Source organism: Elephas maximus, chromosome 8 (genome assembly GCF_024166365.1).
Source record: "Elephas maximus indicus isolate mEleMax1 chromosome 8, mEleMax1 primary haplotype, whole genome shotgun sequence".
Classification (NCBI taxonomy): domain Eukaryota; kingdom Metazoa; phylum Chordata; class Mammalia; order Proboscidea; family Elephantidae; genus Elephas; species Elephas maximus.
The window spans coordinates 65,245,487-65,260,770 of record NC_064826.1 but is presented as its reverse complement, the minus strand read 5'-3'; the positions used below and the strand labels follow the sequence as shown (position 1 = coordinate 65,260,770).

Here is a 15,284-nt window from a genome sequence, read left to right as displayed (position 1 = left end):
CAAGAAGACTATATTGAAAAATAATTTGGCCAGTTGCTTAGATTGTGGTCAGGTTAATGAATTTACGTACTTGTAAAGTAAGTCAGTATAAAATTAAGAAAATAAAGCTAAAGTAAAAGTTAAAGGATATAGCTATTGGGAGACCCTATTGATTTGGGGGAAGGCAGTTGAGGGGTTCAAAAAGCAAAATATTGGGGTTCGGGGGGAAAGTGCATATTTATAATAGTACGTTGGCAAACTAGAGAATGTTATTTTGTATATTTAAATTAATAATATTGTTCAATGAGGTACTATTAAATTTTGTCCTTTATTTGGGCAGCAAAGTATTTTCCTTATATAATCAGATTTGTATCTTGTAATAACTGAGTGAAGTTAGCATTATTATCTACATAGTGTCCACATTTACCAGTAAATAAAAGGAGGCTCCAAAAATTTACTTGTTATGTCACCGTTGAATTTTAATAGCCCTAACCAATAGGAAAGCCACGTTTAGACATTGATTTTGGATGTTGTACAGTGACCTTCAGTGTTGGTTTTTGTCTGCTACAGACAAAGAATGAATGTGTCACGAGAAGTGGAGCCAGTAGAGCCTGGGAACTGCCACCTGATTGAGGGAATTGGTATGTATGTGCAGTACCAAAAGGGGCCAGCACAATTTCTTGATCACCATCCGCCTGAGTGCCAAGTTAAGCCTCATTACTCCTTAGACCCTCATAGTAGCGTTGTTATCCCCATTCACTTTACCCAAGCTACTCCATCCAAGGTCTCCATGGATCTCCTGAATGCCCAAATCTGGCTTTTTCTCAGTCCTTTTCCTTACTAACGTCTCTCTGCCATTTGAAGAATGTCAATGACTACTCCTTTCCCTTTGGTGATATCTCATATCTGTTGCCTGTGTTGCTTTTTTGTTTGTTTGTTTTTTCCTTCCCTCCTTTTCTCCCTCCCTCCCTCTCTTTGATGACATTTCTTGTTTCAAGTGTGACTTCTTTCAAAATTTATCTGCAAGTATCAAGAAGAATATGACTTAGCCCTTACTCTAAGAACCTTCCAGCCTACTGAAATTCTAAAAAAATAAACCTAAAAGCTGTAGCCTCATCCCCAAACTCTCAAACTGCAGGCCTTCATTTTTAAAGGGTAGTTCCACCTCAGACTCAGCCTAATGTAAAATCTACTTCATGTTTCTGTAATTTCCTTCCTCATTTCCCAGCTCATAACCATCTATTCATTAAAATTTCTCCTCTTTAAGGCACCCCCATTCTCAAGAGACTCCGTTTAGAATCCAGGGACCGTTTATTTTCCCTTTGTCCCTCATACTCCATGTATGACATGCTGCCATGATTTTTCTTCTCTGTCTCTCCACACAAAACTCATTTTATCTACTAGCCACTGTCAGAACTCCTTATCTGGGTTCTTACCCTCCAGTTCTCCCTGGCACTGCTACTAGAAAAAAAAAAAAAAACTTCAAGTTAGATTCTGTTCACTGTTCTGGGAATGTGTTCCTTCAGTGTCTCGCCTTTGCTCATGAATTCTCTCCACTTATTTCTCTGTCTCTCCTTGCTGAAAAAAAAAGAAAAGCAGCTGCAAATTCCTCTCCTTCCTCTGAACTCTCACAGCACTCTGCAACTATGATTTACTTACGACATCAACCACACTTGTTTATTTTGGAGCTCTGAGTGTTCTCTCTAACTCTCCCTATCAGATTTTAAACTTCCTGGGGTCAAGGACTGTGCCACATTTATCAGTGTATCACTGATTGTGATGTGAATTTGTGTTTTATTTTCCTTACTATAAAAGAGACAGAAAGAATAAGAGCCTTTCATGATTTTTTTTTTCTTTTCTTTTTTTAATTTCTTCCTCTTAATTTCTAAAAAAAAAAAGAACCTTGTGCTCCTTAGTCTCAGGAGAGGTTTGTGCTATGGGGTGAAAAGTAGAAGTAGCTGAAGACAAATCCCTTCCTGACTTTTGTTTTCAAAAACCTGAGCTCTTTCTAGGGACTATGATGGAGAAAAGATAGAATACGTGGATTTTTTTAATAGCAAGGACTCTTGCCCCAATGCCTGGTAGCATTCTGGGGAAGGAGCAAGACCTCAGAAGGAATGGATACAAGGTATATTTAAGGAGGCTAGACCCTTTGCATTGTGTATCTCAAAGACTTTGCACCCAAACATGGCATGAAAGTGACAGAGCTATCTAATGTAAAGAGACCACATGGGCATGGCAGTGAGTAATCAGTGGTGGCTAGTGTAAAATGAAGACCGTATGATCTTTGCAAAATATTCCGCCCAGTTTTAAGGCCTACAACCTAGGATCTTTGCACACCCTAGCAAGGAGACACAGTAATCGCTTTGATCAGCCTAGTAAAATGTGGGCTCAAGGTCAGATTGAATTTGATTTAAAAAATAACAAAACATGATATTCATTCATTTATTTAATGTTTTGTTGAGTAATATTCGTACTTGCAGTATATATACCTCTCCAAAAATATGAGTCTGCCCAGTAAGTTAGAGGGGTAGTTAGACAAGATGATTGCTAAGGTCTGATATGGCTCTCAAATTGTATAATTAAACCAGAGCTGAGAAGAACCTTTAGCTAATATTGTAAGACATAGGCCAAAGTTCTGATTATCCAAATATTTTAAATAGAATGACTTAAATGGCTGGAAGCTGGCTGGGAGAAGAAAAAAATGCCATGTTTCTTGTGTCTATTGGCATATTTGAACTAAGCAAGCTGGCATGATTATAGGACATTCGTCAATAGGGCAACACTGATATTATATATATGTGTGTGTGTATATGGTGTGGGTATATATATACATATATATATAATAACAACTCAACTCAACAAGACAAGCAACCCTATTAAAAAATGGGCAAAGGACTTTCATAGACACCCTCCTCCCCCTCAAAAAAAAAAGTGTGTATATATACAAAGGGCCAATAAGTTCATGAAAAGGTACTTAACATCATTAGCCACTAAACCTGTTGCCATCAAGTCAATTCCAATTTGTAGTGACCCTATAGGACAGAGTAGAACTGCCTCCATAGAATTTCCAAGGCTGTAAATCTTTATGGAAGCAAATTGCCACATCTTTCTCCAGGGGATTGGCTGGTGGGTTGAAAAGTCCAACCTTTCTGGTAGTAGCTGAGTGCTTAACCACTGCACCACCAGGGCTCTTTCATTAGTTATTATGGAAATGCCAATAAAAACCAGGAGATGCCACTTCACACCCACTAGGATGGCTATTATCAAAAAAGGGGGGAGGATAAGAAATGTTGACAAGAATGTAGAGAAATTGGAACCCCCATGCACTGCTGTGGGAATGTAAAATGGTGCAACTGCTGTGGAAAGCACTTTAGCAGTTCCTCAAAAAGCTAACATAGACCTACCATATGGCCCAGCAATCCTACTCCTAGGTATATACCCAAAATACTTGAAAGCAGGGACTCAAACAGATATTTGTACATCAATGTTCATTGCAACATTATTCACAACCGTTAAAGGTGGAAACGACCCAAGTGTCTTTCAACTGAATGGGTTAACAAAATGTGGTACATACATACAATGTATATAAAGAGAAATGAAGTTGTGATACGTGCTATGACAAGGATGAACTTTGAAAATATCATGCTGGGTGAAATAAACCAGACACAAAAGAATAAATATTCTATGATCCCACTTACATGAAATTTCTACAACAGGCCAATGCATAGAGACACAATTTTATTAGTGGTTATCAGGAGCTGGGAGAGGGAGGCAATGGGAAGTTATTGCTTAAGGGTTCTTGAGTTTCTGTTTGGGGTGATGAAGAACATTTGAAATAGAATAGTGGTGATGGTTGTGCAAAATGGTGAATGCAATTAATGTTAGTGAATTGTACACTTAACATGGTTAAAATGGCAAATGTTTGTTATATACATTTTACCACAAAAAAGTTTAAACATATATAAAATATGATGCCATTCCAGTAACAACAATAAAAATTATCAATACTAGCAAAAAAAAAAAAAGCAGCTGCCTTATCAAAGGCTTACTGTCTATGAAGCATGCTGTTGGCTGTTGAGTCCTATACAAACACCTGTGTCATCCTCTCAACCCTCCTGTAAGGTGAGTGCTGCTATCTGTGCTTTGCAGATTAGGAAACTGACAGTTGGAAGAATTAAGTTCCTTGCCCAGTGATCCAGAACTAGTGGGCGACGTGCCTAGATTATGAACCTAGGGTTGTTTTTTTCTTCTATGCCTGTGGACTTTCTGTTGTGTGACACTGTCTTTGCTATCTACTGACAACACATTTTTATTATGGAACCTTCAGGAAAGAAGTACTGCAGCAGCAGCAAACAAAATCTGAGACCAAAAAACGAAATATTAATAAATAGGAGCTGACCAAAACCCTGAAAAGGGCAAGCTAAATATTCAAATAAAGATATCTGTTAAGACTATAATAAGCAATAGAAAACCACTGAAGTATTTTTGTCAGGGGTGTGGTGGGCAGTAACAGAGCTGGGGGAAAGTTCTGATTTATGTTTTCTTCAAGACCCAGACATTTGGAGTCAAATTTATTGGTGGAAGAAACTCTTCCTTTTTTTCTTTTTAATTTTCCTTCCCCAGTATTCTTTCTGGAAAGAAAGGTTGGAAGATTGAACTACTTTTCCCTCCAGAATCACATCTTACAGATGTTTCTGTATGAAGCATATTTTTGTTCCAAGACTTTGAAGGTCAAGGGTTGTTTTAACCAGGAAGTTTTTTGGCTGTCCTTGACATTTGACCAAAGCTGAACTTGAAATATGAATAACGTTATCAGGGCCTGCCCTGGGCAGAATTATCAAGGGGATAACCCTTGTAATTTATATCTTCCTATTTTCCCTTAGGAGGTCTTTTCTCCCTTTCTCTGACTTCTCCACTCTCCACGATATGGTTCCACCCCAAAGACGGTCCCAGTTGTTTTCTTAGCTGGCTTTCAGAATCCTCTCTCCAAATTGTGAAATGATAATGATGATATTAACTGGTAGTAATTTTTGATGTGACCGTTTCTCAGGGTTCCTGTAGTTTCCAGTGTATAGGGGAATAGCTGGAGGCCAAAGAAATGAAGTTATACCAAATACTGGGATTAACGGGTCAAAAGCAGAGACCCTGGATGGCACAAAAAGTTAAGTGCTCGACTACCAGCCAAAAGGCTGGTCCTTTGAACCTGTTTAGAGGTGCCTTGGAAGAAAAGCCTGGCAGTCTGCTCCTGAAAGGTCACAGCCATGAAAACCTTGTGGAGCAGTTCTACTCTATATACATGGGATTGCCATGAGTCAGAATCAATGGCGGCTAACAGCAATAACTATTCATGAGGCTGATTTTAAGTTTAGGATTGGGGTTTTAATGATAGTTGAGCATAGGCTAATGAGTAAGTAGGGAAGACTCACAGGACAGTGTCATATTCCCATAGGTGCCACTGTTGTTGAGATACACTGGGCCCTGTGAAGCAGGTACAATGTTGGCAGGGGTAGGAAAGAACGGGAATAGTGTGCAGTCAAAGGGTAATTTTTTCCACTTTTGAATGCAAAGTACCAGCTTCCCCATGTTCTAGATGGAATGAGTAAATAAAAACAGGTACAACCTCTCTGAAAAACTGCCTACTCCTGTTATTATAGGAGTGGGTAGGTTTATGTTGTCTTAGGAAATATGCAAAATGGTGTTGGAATAAGAAGCCAAGCCAGAGAGCAACTCAGGATATTTTGTTCTCAGAAATTAATACTCTCTTGCAGCCGTTTAACCCGAAACTCAAAGTACAAGAAACTAAACTTGTTTGTCTTGTTTATTCAATTAACCAGCACTTCTTGCATACTTTTGCAGTGAAAATGTAGGCATTAAGTTAAGTGCAAGGGTACAGCATGAGAAAAAGACCTGGAGATTTATTCCCATAAGACTTCAGCCCAGAAAACTCTCTATGAAGCAGTTCTACTTGTCACATGGAGTCTTTACAAGTCGAAAATCTATTCAAAAGCGCCTAACGACAACAAGGATACAGTACTGAATAAACCCGGTCCTTGTCTCCAGGAAGCTGACTGTCTAGTAGGAAATTAATAAGTAAACAGATGATTGCAGCACAATGTGAAATATCTGATGATGGAGGTAGTCACAGGTGACAGTATTAGTACATAAAAGGGACTCAGGCCCCAAGGAGGTAGGAAAGGCTGAGGGCATGGCTCCCATGGTTATCCCCAAGAACTTAGGTACTCAGCCAAGGGGAGGTGAGGGTGTGGTGGGAAAGGTGCGGGTGTGCCAAGAAGGAGAGAGAAGCATGTGCGTAGGCATGCAGGTGAGGAGTCTGCACATTTTACAAGCTATTAACACGAGTACTTTAGCACAACTGGAATGTGGAGTAAAGTGTGTAAACTGCAAGAATGGAGCCTGGGACCAAGATGTAGAGTGCTTGGGATCCCAGACCAAGGAGCTTGGGCTTCACACAACAATCTCTGGTGAACCTCTGAAGGGTTTTAAGCAGGGGAGTGACAAGGTCAACTCAGAGATTAAAAAAAATGATTCAATCTGCTGTGCAGAGGATCATTGTAGGGGAGCAAAGCTGACTTATTAGGAACCTATTGTAGAACTCTAGGAGGGAGTTCTAGAGTTTAAATAACTGGTGAGCCATTGAATTTGGGGAAGAGGGGGGCATTAAAGAAACTCCAAAAGGTCTGTTTTGGGTACTTGAAGAATAGAAGTGCCATCCAATGAAATAGAAATAAAAGAAATGGAGCTTATTCAAGGGGAAAATGTCCAGGTCGGTTTGGGACCTGTTAACTTTGAGAAATCCAGGTAGAAATGGCCAAAATACAGGTGAATTCAGAGGTCTAGAACTTGGGAGAAAGATCTGGGCTTGATTTAGAGACTGGGTAAGTCAAGAGCATGCTGGAGGAAGCTGAAGCCATGGTAGTGGAGTAGATCATGCAGTGGAATGGATGCTCTGCCATAAGAGCGAGCCAAGGGCAAAGCTTGTAGAATATCCACATTTAAGAGAGAGGTGGGGAAGAGGTTAGGGTAAAAGGAAGACAAGCAGGGGTGTTCAGAGAGGCAGGAGAAACAGCAGAAAAGTAACCAAGCAGTGTTCAATATGATTTTTTTAATTTTTTAATTTAATTCATTGGATTTTCCCAATGTCAATGTTACTCCATTTGGAAATAGCATTAAATATTTCAGGCCATGAAGGTATCATCTACAGGTAAAACTTGATTAACCAGAATTCTTTGAAAATAGAAGTTCTTATTAAATTAATTTTCAGGTTACTAATTGAGGATGAGTTTTAACCTTTAGTATAATGAATAAAATTAAATATCTGCTTTCCAATTTTCAATGCCTGTTGTCCACCATTCTAATGATTCAAATTTGCATTTTCTTTGGCTTTGTCCATTTTTATTTTCTGAATTCTCCCCAGAGCTCTCCCAATTGCCCATTGGCACTCTAGGAACCCATTTCCCCAGGTAACCATTTTCCCACATGTTCTAATTACTATGGCTGTGTAATAAACCACCCCAAAAATTAGCATTAGCTGAAAACAACAATATTTATTTTTCTAACAAATCTACAATTTTGGCAGGGCTCAGTAGGACAGCTCATCTCTGTTCTATTTGCACCAACTAAGGTGACTAAAACACTGATAATTGGAGTCATCTGTGGCTCCCCAAGCCTTTCTCTGAACCTCTGTGTGTCTCTATAGACTCTTTGTAGCCTCCACTGTGTAGCTTCAGAGAAGGCAGATTTCTTACATTTGGTTCAGGGCTTGCAAGGTTCGTGCCTTGGGAGAGCAAGAGAGAGAGAGAGAGAGCAAAAGAGAGAGAAGTTGAAAGAGAGAGCAAGAGAGAGAGCCAGATGGAAGCCCTACCACTTTTTATGACTTATCCTTAAATCTCCTAGCATCACTTTCACCTTATTCCATTGGTCAAGGCAGATGCAAAGGTATCTGGAGGCCCCTCCCTCTTGATAGAAGGGTGTCAACATCACATTTGGAGATCATGTATCTGTGATATACATTGGTGCTGCCATATTTTTAAAATACAGTCTGATACATTGGATACCCATCACCTTCACACGGCCTGCTTAGGGTGTGAGAGTCTCTCTCTCTACTTGGAGCACCTTTTTCATCCTGTTCACAATTTAACCTATTATTTGCCCTTTTCCACAGGGGAATGCTCCAGATCCACTCTCAATGAGGAAGATAGAACTGACTCTTTCAAATCTATTTATACTCAGTAGTCTGACCTTAGACCTGTTACTTTTATAACAGAGATCAATTCTTCAATAATTTTCCAATATGCTTATATAATACGTTTTTAGGTCTCAACAGCAAGTTGGAAGAGGAAAGAATTTTGACAGAAAGGGCTTCATAATGATGACTTTCCAAATTTTCTCACTCAGTCTGTTTGACCAGCCTTGCATGGAGAATAAGGCTCAATGCTCAGGACACACCCTGGACGTTGTTACTTAGAGAATAAATTTAGCTTATGAATTTGTTTTCTAGTTATTTGTCTCTTTCTCCTGAAAGCGGAGTTCCAAAAAAAGAATTTAGTATTTGAGGAGTCTGATTCAGGTTTTATTGTAGAGTAGCATGCCTGTGGTATTCCTGAAAGTTAATATTTTCCCAAGAAAATGGTTGAAACAGTCAATGTAGTTTCCAAAAGAAACTCAAAGTTTGGACTGTGAGATTTATTTTTTAAGCCTTCATACATGCATCTTTTTGATCCCACACTTCTTTTGCAGAAACTGGCTCTGAAGATATTGATATACTTCCTAGTGGGCTGGCTTTTATCTCCAGTGTAAGTATTTTCTGTGCCCCTCAGATGCTCATATCAATAGCTATATAGACAGTGCGTTAATGTTGTTTGCCAGAGTTGCCAGATGGACCCCTACACATTTATACCACCTCCTGGTAAACTCAACCCAAACCCATTGCCATCAAGTCGATTCTGACTCATAACCCAGTCAACTAAAAATGCCTCAACGGGCTTCTGGAGAACTAATCAGGACACCACAGGAAGGCCCAGCCTTGCCTGACCCATGGTGGGCAGCTTCCTGTGGGCAGATGTACACTCAGTAGGGTCTCAGTAAATGCATATCGATTTCAAGTTGATTCCTGGGATAGTCTCTAAATCTGTCCTGTTGCTCTCCATCCCCATCATCACCTTACTTGGCCAGGCCTCAGCCTCTGTTAGTCGTCTTCTCACTAACTAGTCTTCATCTCACTGTACTTGCCTGAGTTTGGAGCTCCGTAAGTGTTTGCAGATAGAATGATACCATGTTACTTGATTCCAAACCCTACACACTTTCCACCTTGCATTCCTTGCCCTTTCTTCCAGGTCTTTGAAAGAAAAGTAGAGAACAGCCTACCTTTATTCCCAATACCATCTTCACAGGTTTTGTGATGATCAGGAAGCTATATGAGGGACTGAATTTCAATCAACTAAAAATGCATATACTGTGAAGATGTTGAAAACTATCATGTATTTGTTAAATCAATTATAATTTGGAGCAGGAAATAGATTTTGAAAAGATAAATCCCATTTTCAATGTGGATTCTTATTACTGGAATTGCTTGTCTAATATTCCATTTTCACCAATAGAATACCACCAAAGAATAGGTTATTTTAAAATCTAAATATTTGCTTCCAAACAAGGGGCGTATATAGTAACCCTTAAACCAAAACTAAAACCATTGCCGGTGAGTTAATTCTGACTCATAACAACCCTATGGGACAGAGTAGAACTGCCCCATAAGGTTTCCAAGGAGCAGCTGGTAGATTCAAACTGCTGACCTTTTGGTTAGCAGCCTGAGCTCTTAACCACTGAGCCACCAGGGATCCATACTAACATTTAGCAGCCTGAATTTTCGAAATTCTTCAGGGTGCACAGTAAAGTATACTAAAAAAAAAAAAAATTGCTGTCGAGTTTGATTCCAACTCACAGCTATCCTATAGGACAAAGCAGAATTGCCCCCATAGGGCTCCCAAGGATTTACCGTTTACAGAAGTAGACCGCCATATCTGTCTCCCACAGAGTGGCTGGTGGGTTCAAACTGCAGACCTTTCAGTTAACAGCCAAGTGCTTAACCACTACACCACAAGGGCTCCCTACAGTAGAGTACAGTGAAGACCTTATCTGTGGATTAAACTGCTGAGGCTGGTGATGGTGGTGGACTTGTGTGTGAAAGGGATTTCATTTCTTTACTTTTCCACCAAAACCAAAGATAACACAAAGCTGTCTATAACAGCGTTTCTTTGCTGATTTAAATTTTCTATTGTCAACTTATATTTTCAATGTTATGCCAAATAGCCTTTTTAAAATGATTATTCTATAGCTAGGAGATCTCTTTTCTGTTAGGAAATCATATTTGTCATTCCTACTGTATGCTTTTATTTTATTTTCATTGGAACTGAAAACACGGAATTATTGCTGTAAAGAAAGTAGAGATTTTCGTCACAAAGAATTCCATGAGAAACAGAACATGAAGCTCTAAATAAGAGAGCTGTTTTTGTAAACTAACAACCCATGCTTATAGGCAAAGGAGCATGTTCTTTGCTTATTTTTAATCTTTCTGCACTATAATAAATTCAAGTCCTCATTGTCTTCGGTTTCTCTTACCGCCCTTTCTTGCCATTCTAGAACATGGTTTGGAAGCTACTGATTTAGAGAGTAATTCCACTCAATAGGTGCTTCTAGTCTATTTAGAGGTAGCAAACATGTTATGTGCTTCCCTGAATGCTGTTCTTTGCTTGCAAGATTGCGCCCTTCTTCACACATTGCTGGTTAACTTCTATTTCTGTGTAAGTCTTCCTGTGGGGGCATTTTACTTCTTCCAGAAAGTCTTCACTAGCGCTCTTCTGCTGGGTGAGGTATCTCTTCTGTGGTCTCCCACATCCTTTGTGCTTAGGCAATTTTTTACCATACTGATGTGCTTGCTTGTTGGTGTGTCATTGGCATATGCAAGTGCTGAAATATTTACTAAACATTGGCTGAACACATGCAATCATGAATGAGGGTAGTGGAGGCTTTCAGTCCCTGTATTAAATAAAATGCCTGCAACTCCAAGTGATTTTCACCATTTTCAGTGGCGAATGATATCGAAAGAATTGCTTACAATCGGTAGACACCAGTGGGGCTGCTGCCCTAAATTTTTACCCAACTGTCTTGAACAGAAAACTAAGTGAGTGTGCAGCTGTTTGTCAGAGGAGTTTCATATAATATAGGCCAAGTTTGTTTGCACTGCCCCATCCTCACCTCCATATCAGATCATTTCCATTTCCAGAGCATCTTGCCCTTCCACTAGCTGACAGTATCCTTACATGTCCCCAAGGCTCCTTGTGGTGTTCTGCCATGAGCTGACTTCCTGAGAAGTAGTCTCTACTTTCAGAGATCTGTACAATTAACAATCTGATGATTTAGGCAAGTCACTTCTCTGGGCTTCAGTTTCCTCACATGAAAAGGGAAGGTGTGGGATTAGACGATCTTGACCTTTTTTTCCAGTGCCAAATTCTCTAAGTCACTAGGCTTGGTGACAGGCTGACTATTGCGGGAAAGGTGGACTTGAAGACTGACTTATATGGCCTGGCATTGGGAAGAATAGTGATGCTCTTAGACAAGAATAATAGATACAAACAAGAAGGATTCGAGAGGAGAATTTTGATTTTGACAAGATTTTGAGCTGCCCTCAGAAGGAAGCTGGGAATGCAAGCTACAGTTACAGAAAGAGGTTACAGCTAAGTATGAATATTTTAAAAGCCTTGGTGAGCTCTGGTAGACAGTGGTACAGAGAAACTGCCTGAAACTGCTGAAACCTTATGAATGAGACCCACGAAAAATGAATACAGAGTGAGAAGAGAGGAGGGAAGGGTGAGGACTGGAGAAGGAAGAAATCCAAGAAACAAGAAGAAAATCAGCTCTTCTATCTGGAAACTCTTTCTGCTTTTGACTTTTTGACAAGAAATAAGGGGGTATACTATAGCATTAAATGCTACAGATATGCAGATAAAGATCAGTAGACCCATTGCAGTCGAGTCGATTCAGACTCATAGTGACCCTAGAGGGCAGAGTAAAACTGTCCCGTAGGGTGTCCAAGGAGCGGCTGGTGGATTCAAACTGCCAACCTTTTGGTTAGTAGCTGTAGCTCTTAACCACTGTGCCGCCAGGCTCCAAGATAGTTAGAGGAGTTATTAAACAAGATATTTTGGAGAACATGGATATGATCTTGATAGAGCTGTTTCTATAAACTGGTAGTAAAAAAAAAAAAAAAATTTGTAGTAGATACTAAATTCAAGAAATTGAGAGTTAAGCCATTTAAATCAGGCAATAAGATCAGATGATGTTTATAAGAAATTTGGTGGTGAAGAGGAGAGATAAATATGTATTTAAAGAGGTAGCAAAGGTAGGAGAAGATTTGGTTCAAGGAAGAAGAAACATGAGCGATTTGCAGGCCAAATAAGAGACCTCTGATGAAGTATGAGTGGGAAAGCAAAAGAAAGGGATTATAATTAATAAAGACAGGCCCTAGAGAAGAGTGAACCAAGAAAACAGGTGGAGGTGTTAACCTAAGAACAGGAGAGGAATATTTCTCCCTTGAGAAAAAGGGAGGAAGGAAAGGATAGATAAAAATGAAGAAAGAATACTGAGACAGAAAGAAGGGAATCAGAGGAAATTCATTTAAAATGGCATGATCTTTTCGCAGAAGTCAGAGGTGAAGTCATCCACTGAGAATAAAGAGGCAGAAGAGGTGAGCTCTAGAAGATAATGGACCAAATTTAGAACAGATACTTGGAGAAATGCAGTAGGTTAGCTATCAGAATGAACACAGGATTGATAAACAGTATTGAATGTGTGACTGAGGTTGGGATAACTACTTTGTAGTGGAGTTTTTTAGCATGATTTTAGACTTGCCCCATGTAGGAACTAGGAGCCCTAGTGGTTCAGTGGTTAAGAGCTTGGCTGCTATTCCTTGGAAACTCTGTGGGGCAGTTCTACTCCTTCCTATAGGGCTGCTATGTGTTAGAATCGACTGGACAGCAACAGGTTTTGGTTTATGTAGGAACTAGGCCAGAGAAAAGGGAGTTGGTGCAGAATTTGAAAAGGAAACAGTAAGCACAGGGTGTGACTTCCGTAGAAGAAGGGCTGTTATGATGTATGATGATACAACTGAGGTCTGGAAGCAAGGGTTTGTGGCCAGGGGCATGCTGATTCCTCCTGCAGGTGTGGTGACATAAGAATGAAAGAGGCACCTTCTCTGCTGGGCAGTGCTGCCTGGGGAAAGCCAGCTTTTCCATAAGGTGTAGGCAAGGAAGGAACTGTTCTAAGAAAAAGGTTGAGGATATAGGTAAGTTTGTTCAGAAAAGAATGACTACCCCAAGGGGGCCTAGTGGAAGAGCCAATAATAGTATTATTATAAAACCAAAAAAAGCCCAAATCCATTGCTGTCAAATCAATTCCGACTCGTACAGACCCTGTAGGACAGAATAGAATTGCCCCAATGTGTTTCCAAGGAGCCATTGGTGGATTCGAACTGCTGACCTTTTGGTTAGCAGCCGAGCTCCTAACCACTGCACGCCAGGGCCCCAGTATTATTGTAAATTTGGATAAAAATGGATTAAAAAAAAAAAGTTTGTGAGAGAGACAGACAGAGGGAGAATATGAAGGGGAGATTTTAAATTGTGCATAAATGGAAATGGTGGTCCAAGAGAAAATATAAGGTTGTTGATAATGTTGTATGTCAGAGTAATGGAGGAGGGACATGGGGAGGAAGTACGTTGCGTTTTGTGGTTGATGTAGAGTAAACCAACCCCACGTTTTGACACAGTGACAGAGCAAAGTCCCGATACATTTAGCATGCCTGTTATTGGTTGATAAACTCCTGGTCCTTCTAGTAAAAAGAGCTAGTCTTCAAATTAGTGGAATCAGTTTTTCCTCCCTATGTTAATTCTTGGCCTGATTCTACTACTTGCTACTACATACAATAACCAATCTGGGAATGGAATCAATCAAATGAAACTATACATCCTTTCTCTCTGCTTTGAGAAAGGTTAATTATAGAATATCGGGACTAGAAAGATCTTAGCAATCACTTAGTTAAAGTTCCTCATTTTAATATATGAGGAACCTGGGGCACAGGCAGGTCATGGGACTCATACAAGTAAACACAGCTGAGTCTTTTGTGCAGTACTCTTTGACTTAATTCCTACTCACTCATATTGAAAATTCTATCTTATCTTGATTCTTCCCATATGCATGGCCAAGGCTTAGATGACACTGGTAGCTCCCCAGATCAGATAATGACAACAGCTGACAGCATGAAAACTTCCAGAAATCTAAAAGAAGTTTAGAGCTCTCAGTGTTTTTGTTTGGCTTCGAGATTTTAGCTTCAGCATAAAAATGATGTTTTGAAATGTGTATGTGTACTTACTTGTTCTCTGTTTTTCAAAGGGATTAAAATACCCAGGCATGCCAAGTTTTGCACCAGATAAGCCGGGAGAAATCTTTTTGATGGACCTGAATGAGCAAAACCCAAGGGCACAGGCATTAAAAATCACTGATGGATTTGACAAAGCATCATTTAATCCACATGGAATCAGTACTTTCATCAACAAAGGTAAAGCCTGGATGCATAAGAATAAGGGGGAAATGAAGAATATCCAAACCACACATGCCCAACTACTCAAAATTTATGTAAAGGTAGGGGGATGGTATTTTACCATAAAGATGTATATTATAACAAGATGTGTGTTTTTAAAAAAAATTTAAACATTACCTTAAAGAACACAGACTAATACCTTTGGCTGTAGATGATCTCTTTTTTTTCTCCTGCTCTTCTTCTTTCTTATTTGGCTATCACAGCCAGCTTGAATACTGTTCTTAGAAATTTAACGTATAAACTAAGGGCTCCTTGAGAACAATTCTGTGACATTAAAAAAAATAACATAACCAAAGGAAAAATAGATAAATTTCATCAAAATTAAAAACTTTTGTGCTTCAAATGTTACCATGAAGAAAATGAGAAGATAACCCACAAAATGGGAGAAACATTTGCATATTATATATCTTATAAGAGACTTATATCTAGAAAATATAAAGAATGCTTATAACTCAATCCAATTAAAATGTGTAAAATATCTGAGTGGACATTTCTACAAACAAGATATACCAATGATCCCATGAAAAGATGCTCAACATCATTCGTCATTAGGGGAATGCAAATAAAAACCATAATGAGATACTACTGCACACCCACTAGAATGGTTATAATAAAAAAGGCAGACAATAACAAG

At 39.4% G+C, this 15,284-nt stretch overlaps 1 protein-coding gene across 1 annotated transcript in view; it reads left to right on the top strand.

The window, feature by feature from the left end:
- Nucleotides 1-15,284, top strand: part of PON3 (paraoxonase 3) — a 29,716-nt gene that overhangs the window by 1,175 nt on the left and 13,257 nt on the right. Inside the window, exons 2-4 of the mRNA XM_049893813.1 lie at nucleotides 550-620; nucleotides 8,740-8,795; nucleotides 14,443-14,608. Coding sequence (XP_049749770.1) covers nucleotides 550-620; nucleotides 8,740-8,795; nucleotides 14,443-14,608 — 293 coding nt within the window. The remainder of the gene's footprint in view (nucleotides 1-549; nucleotides 621-8,739; nucleotides 8,796-14,442; nucleotides 14,609-15,284) is intronic.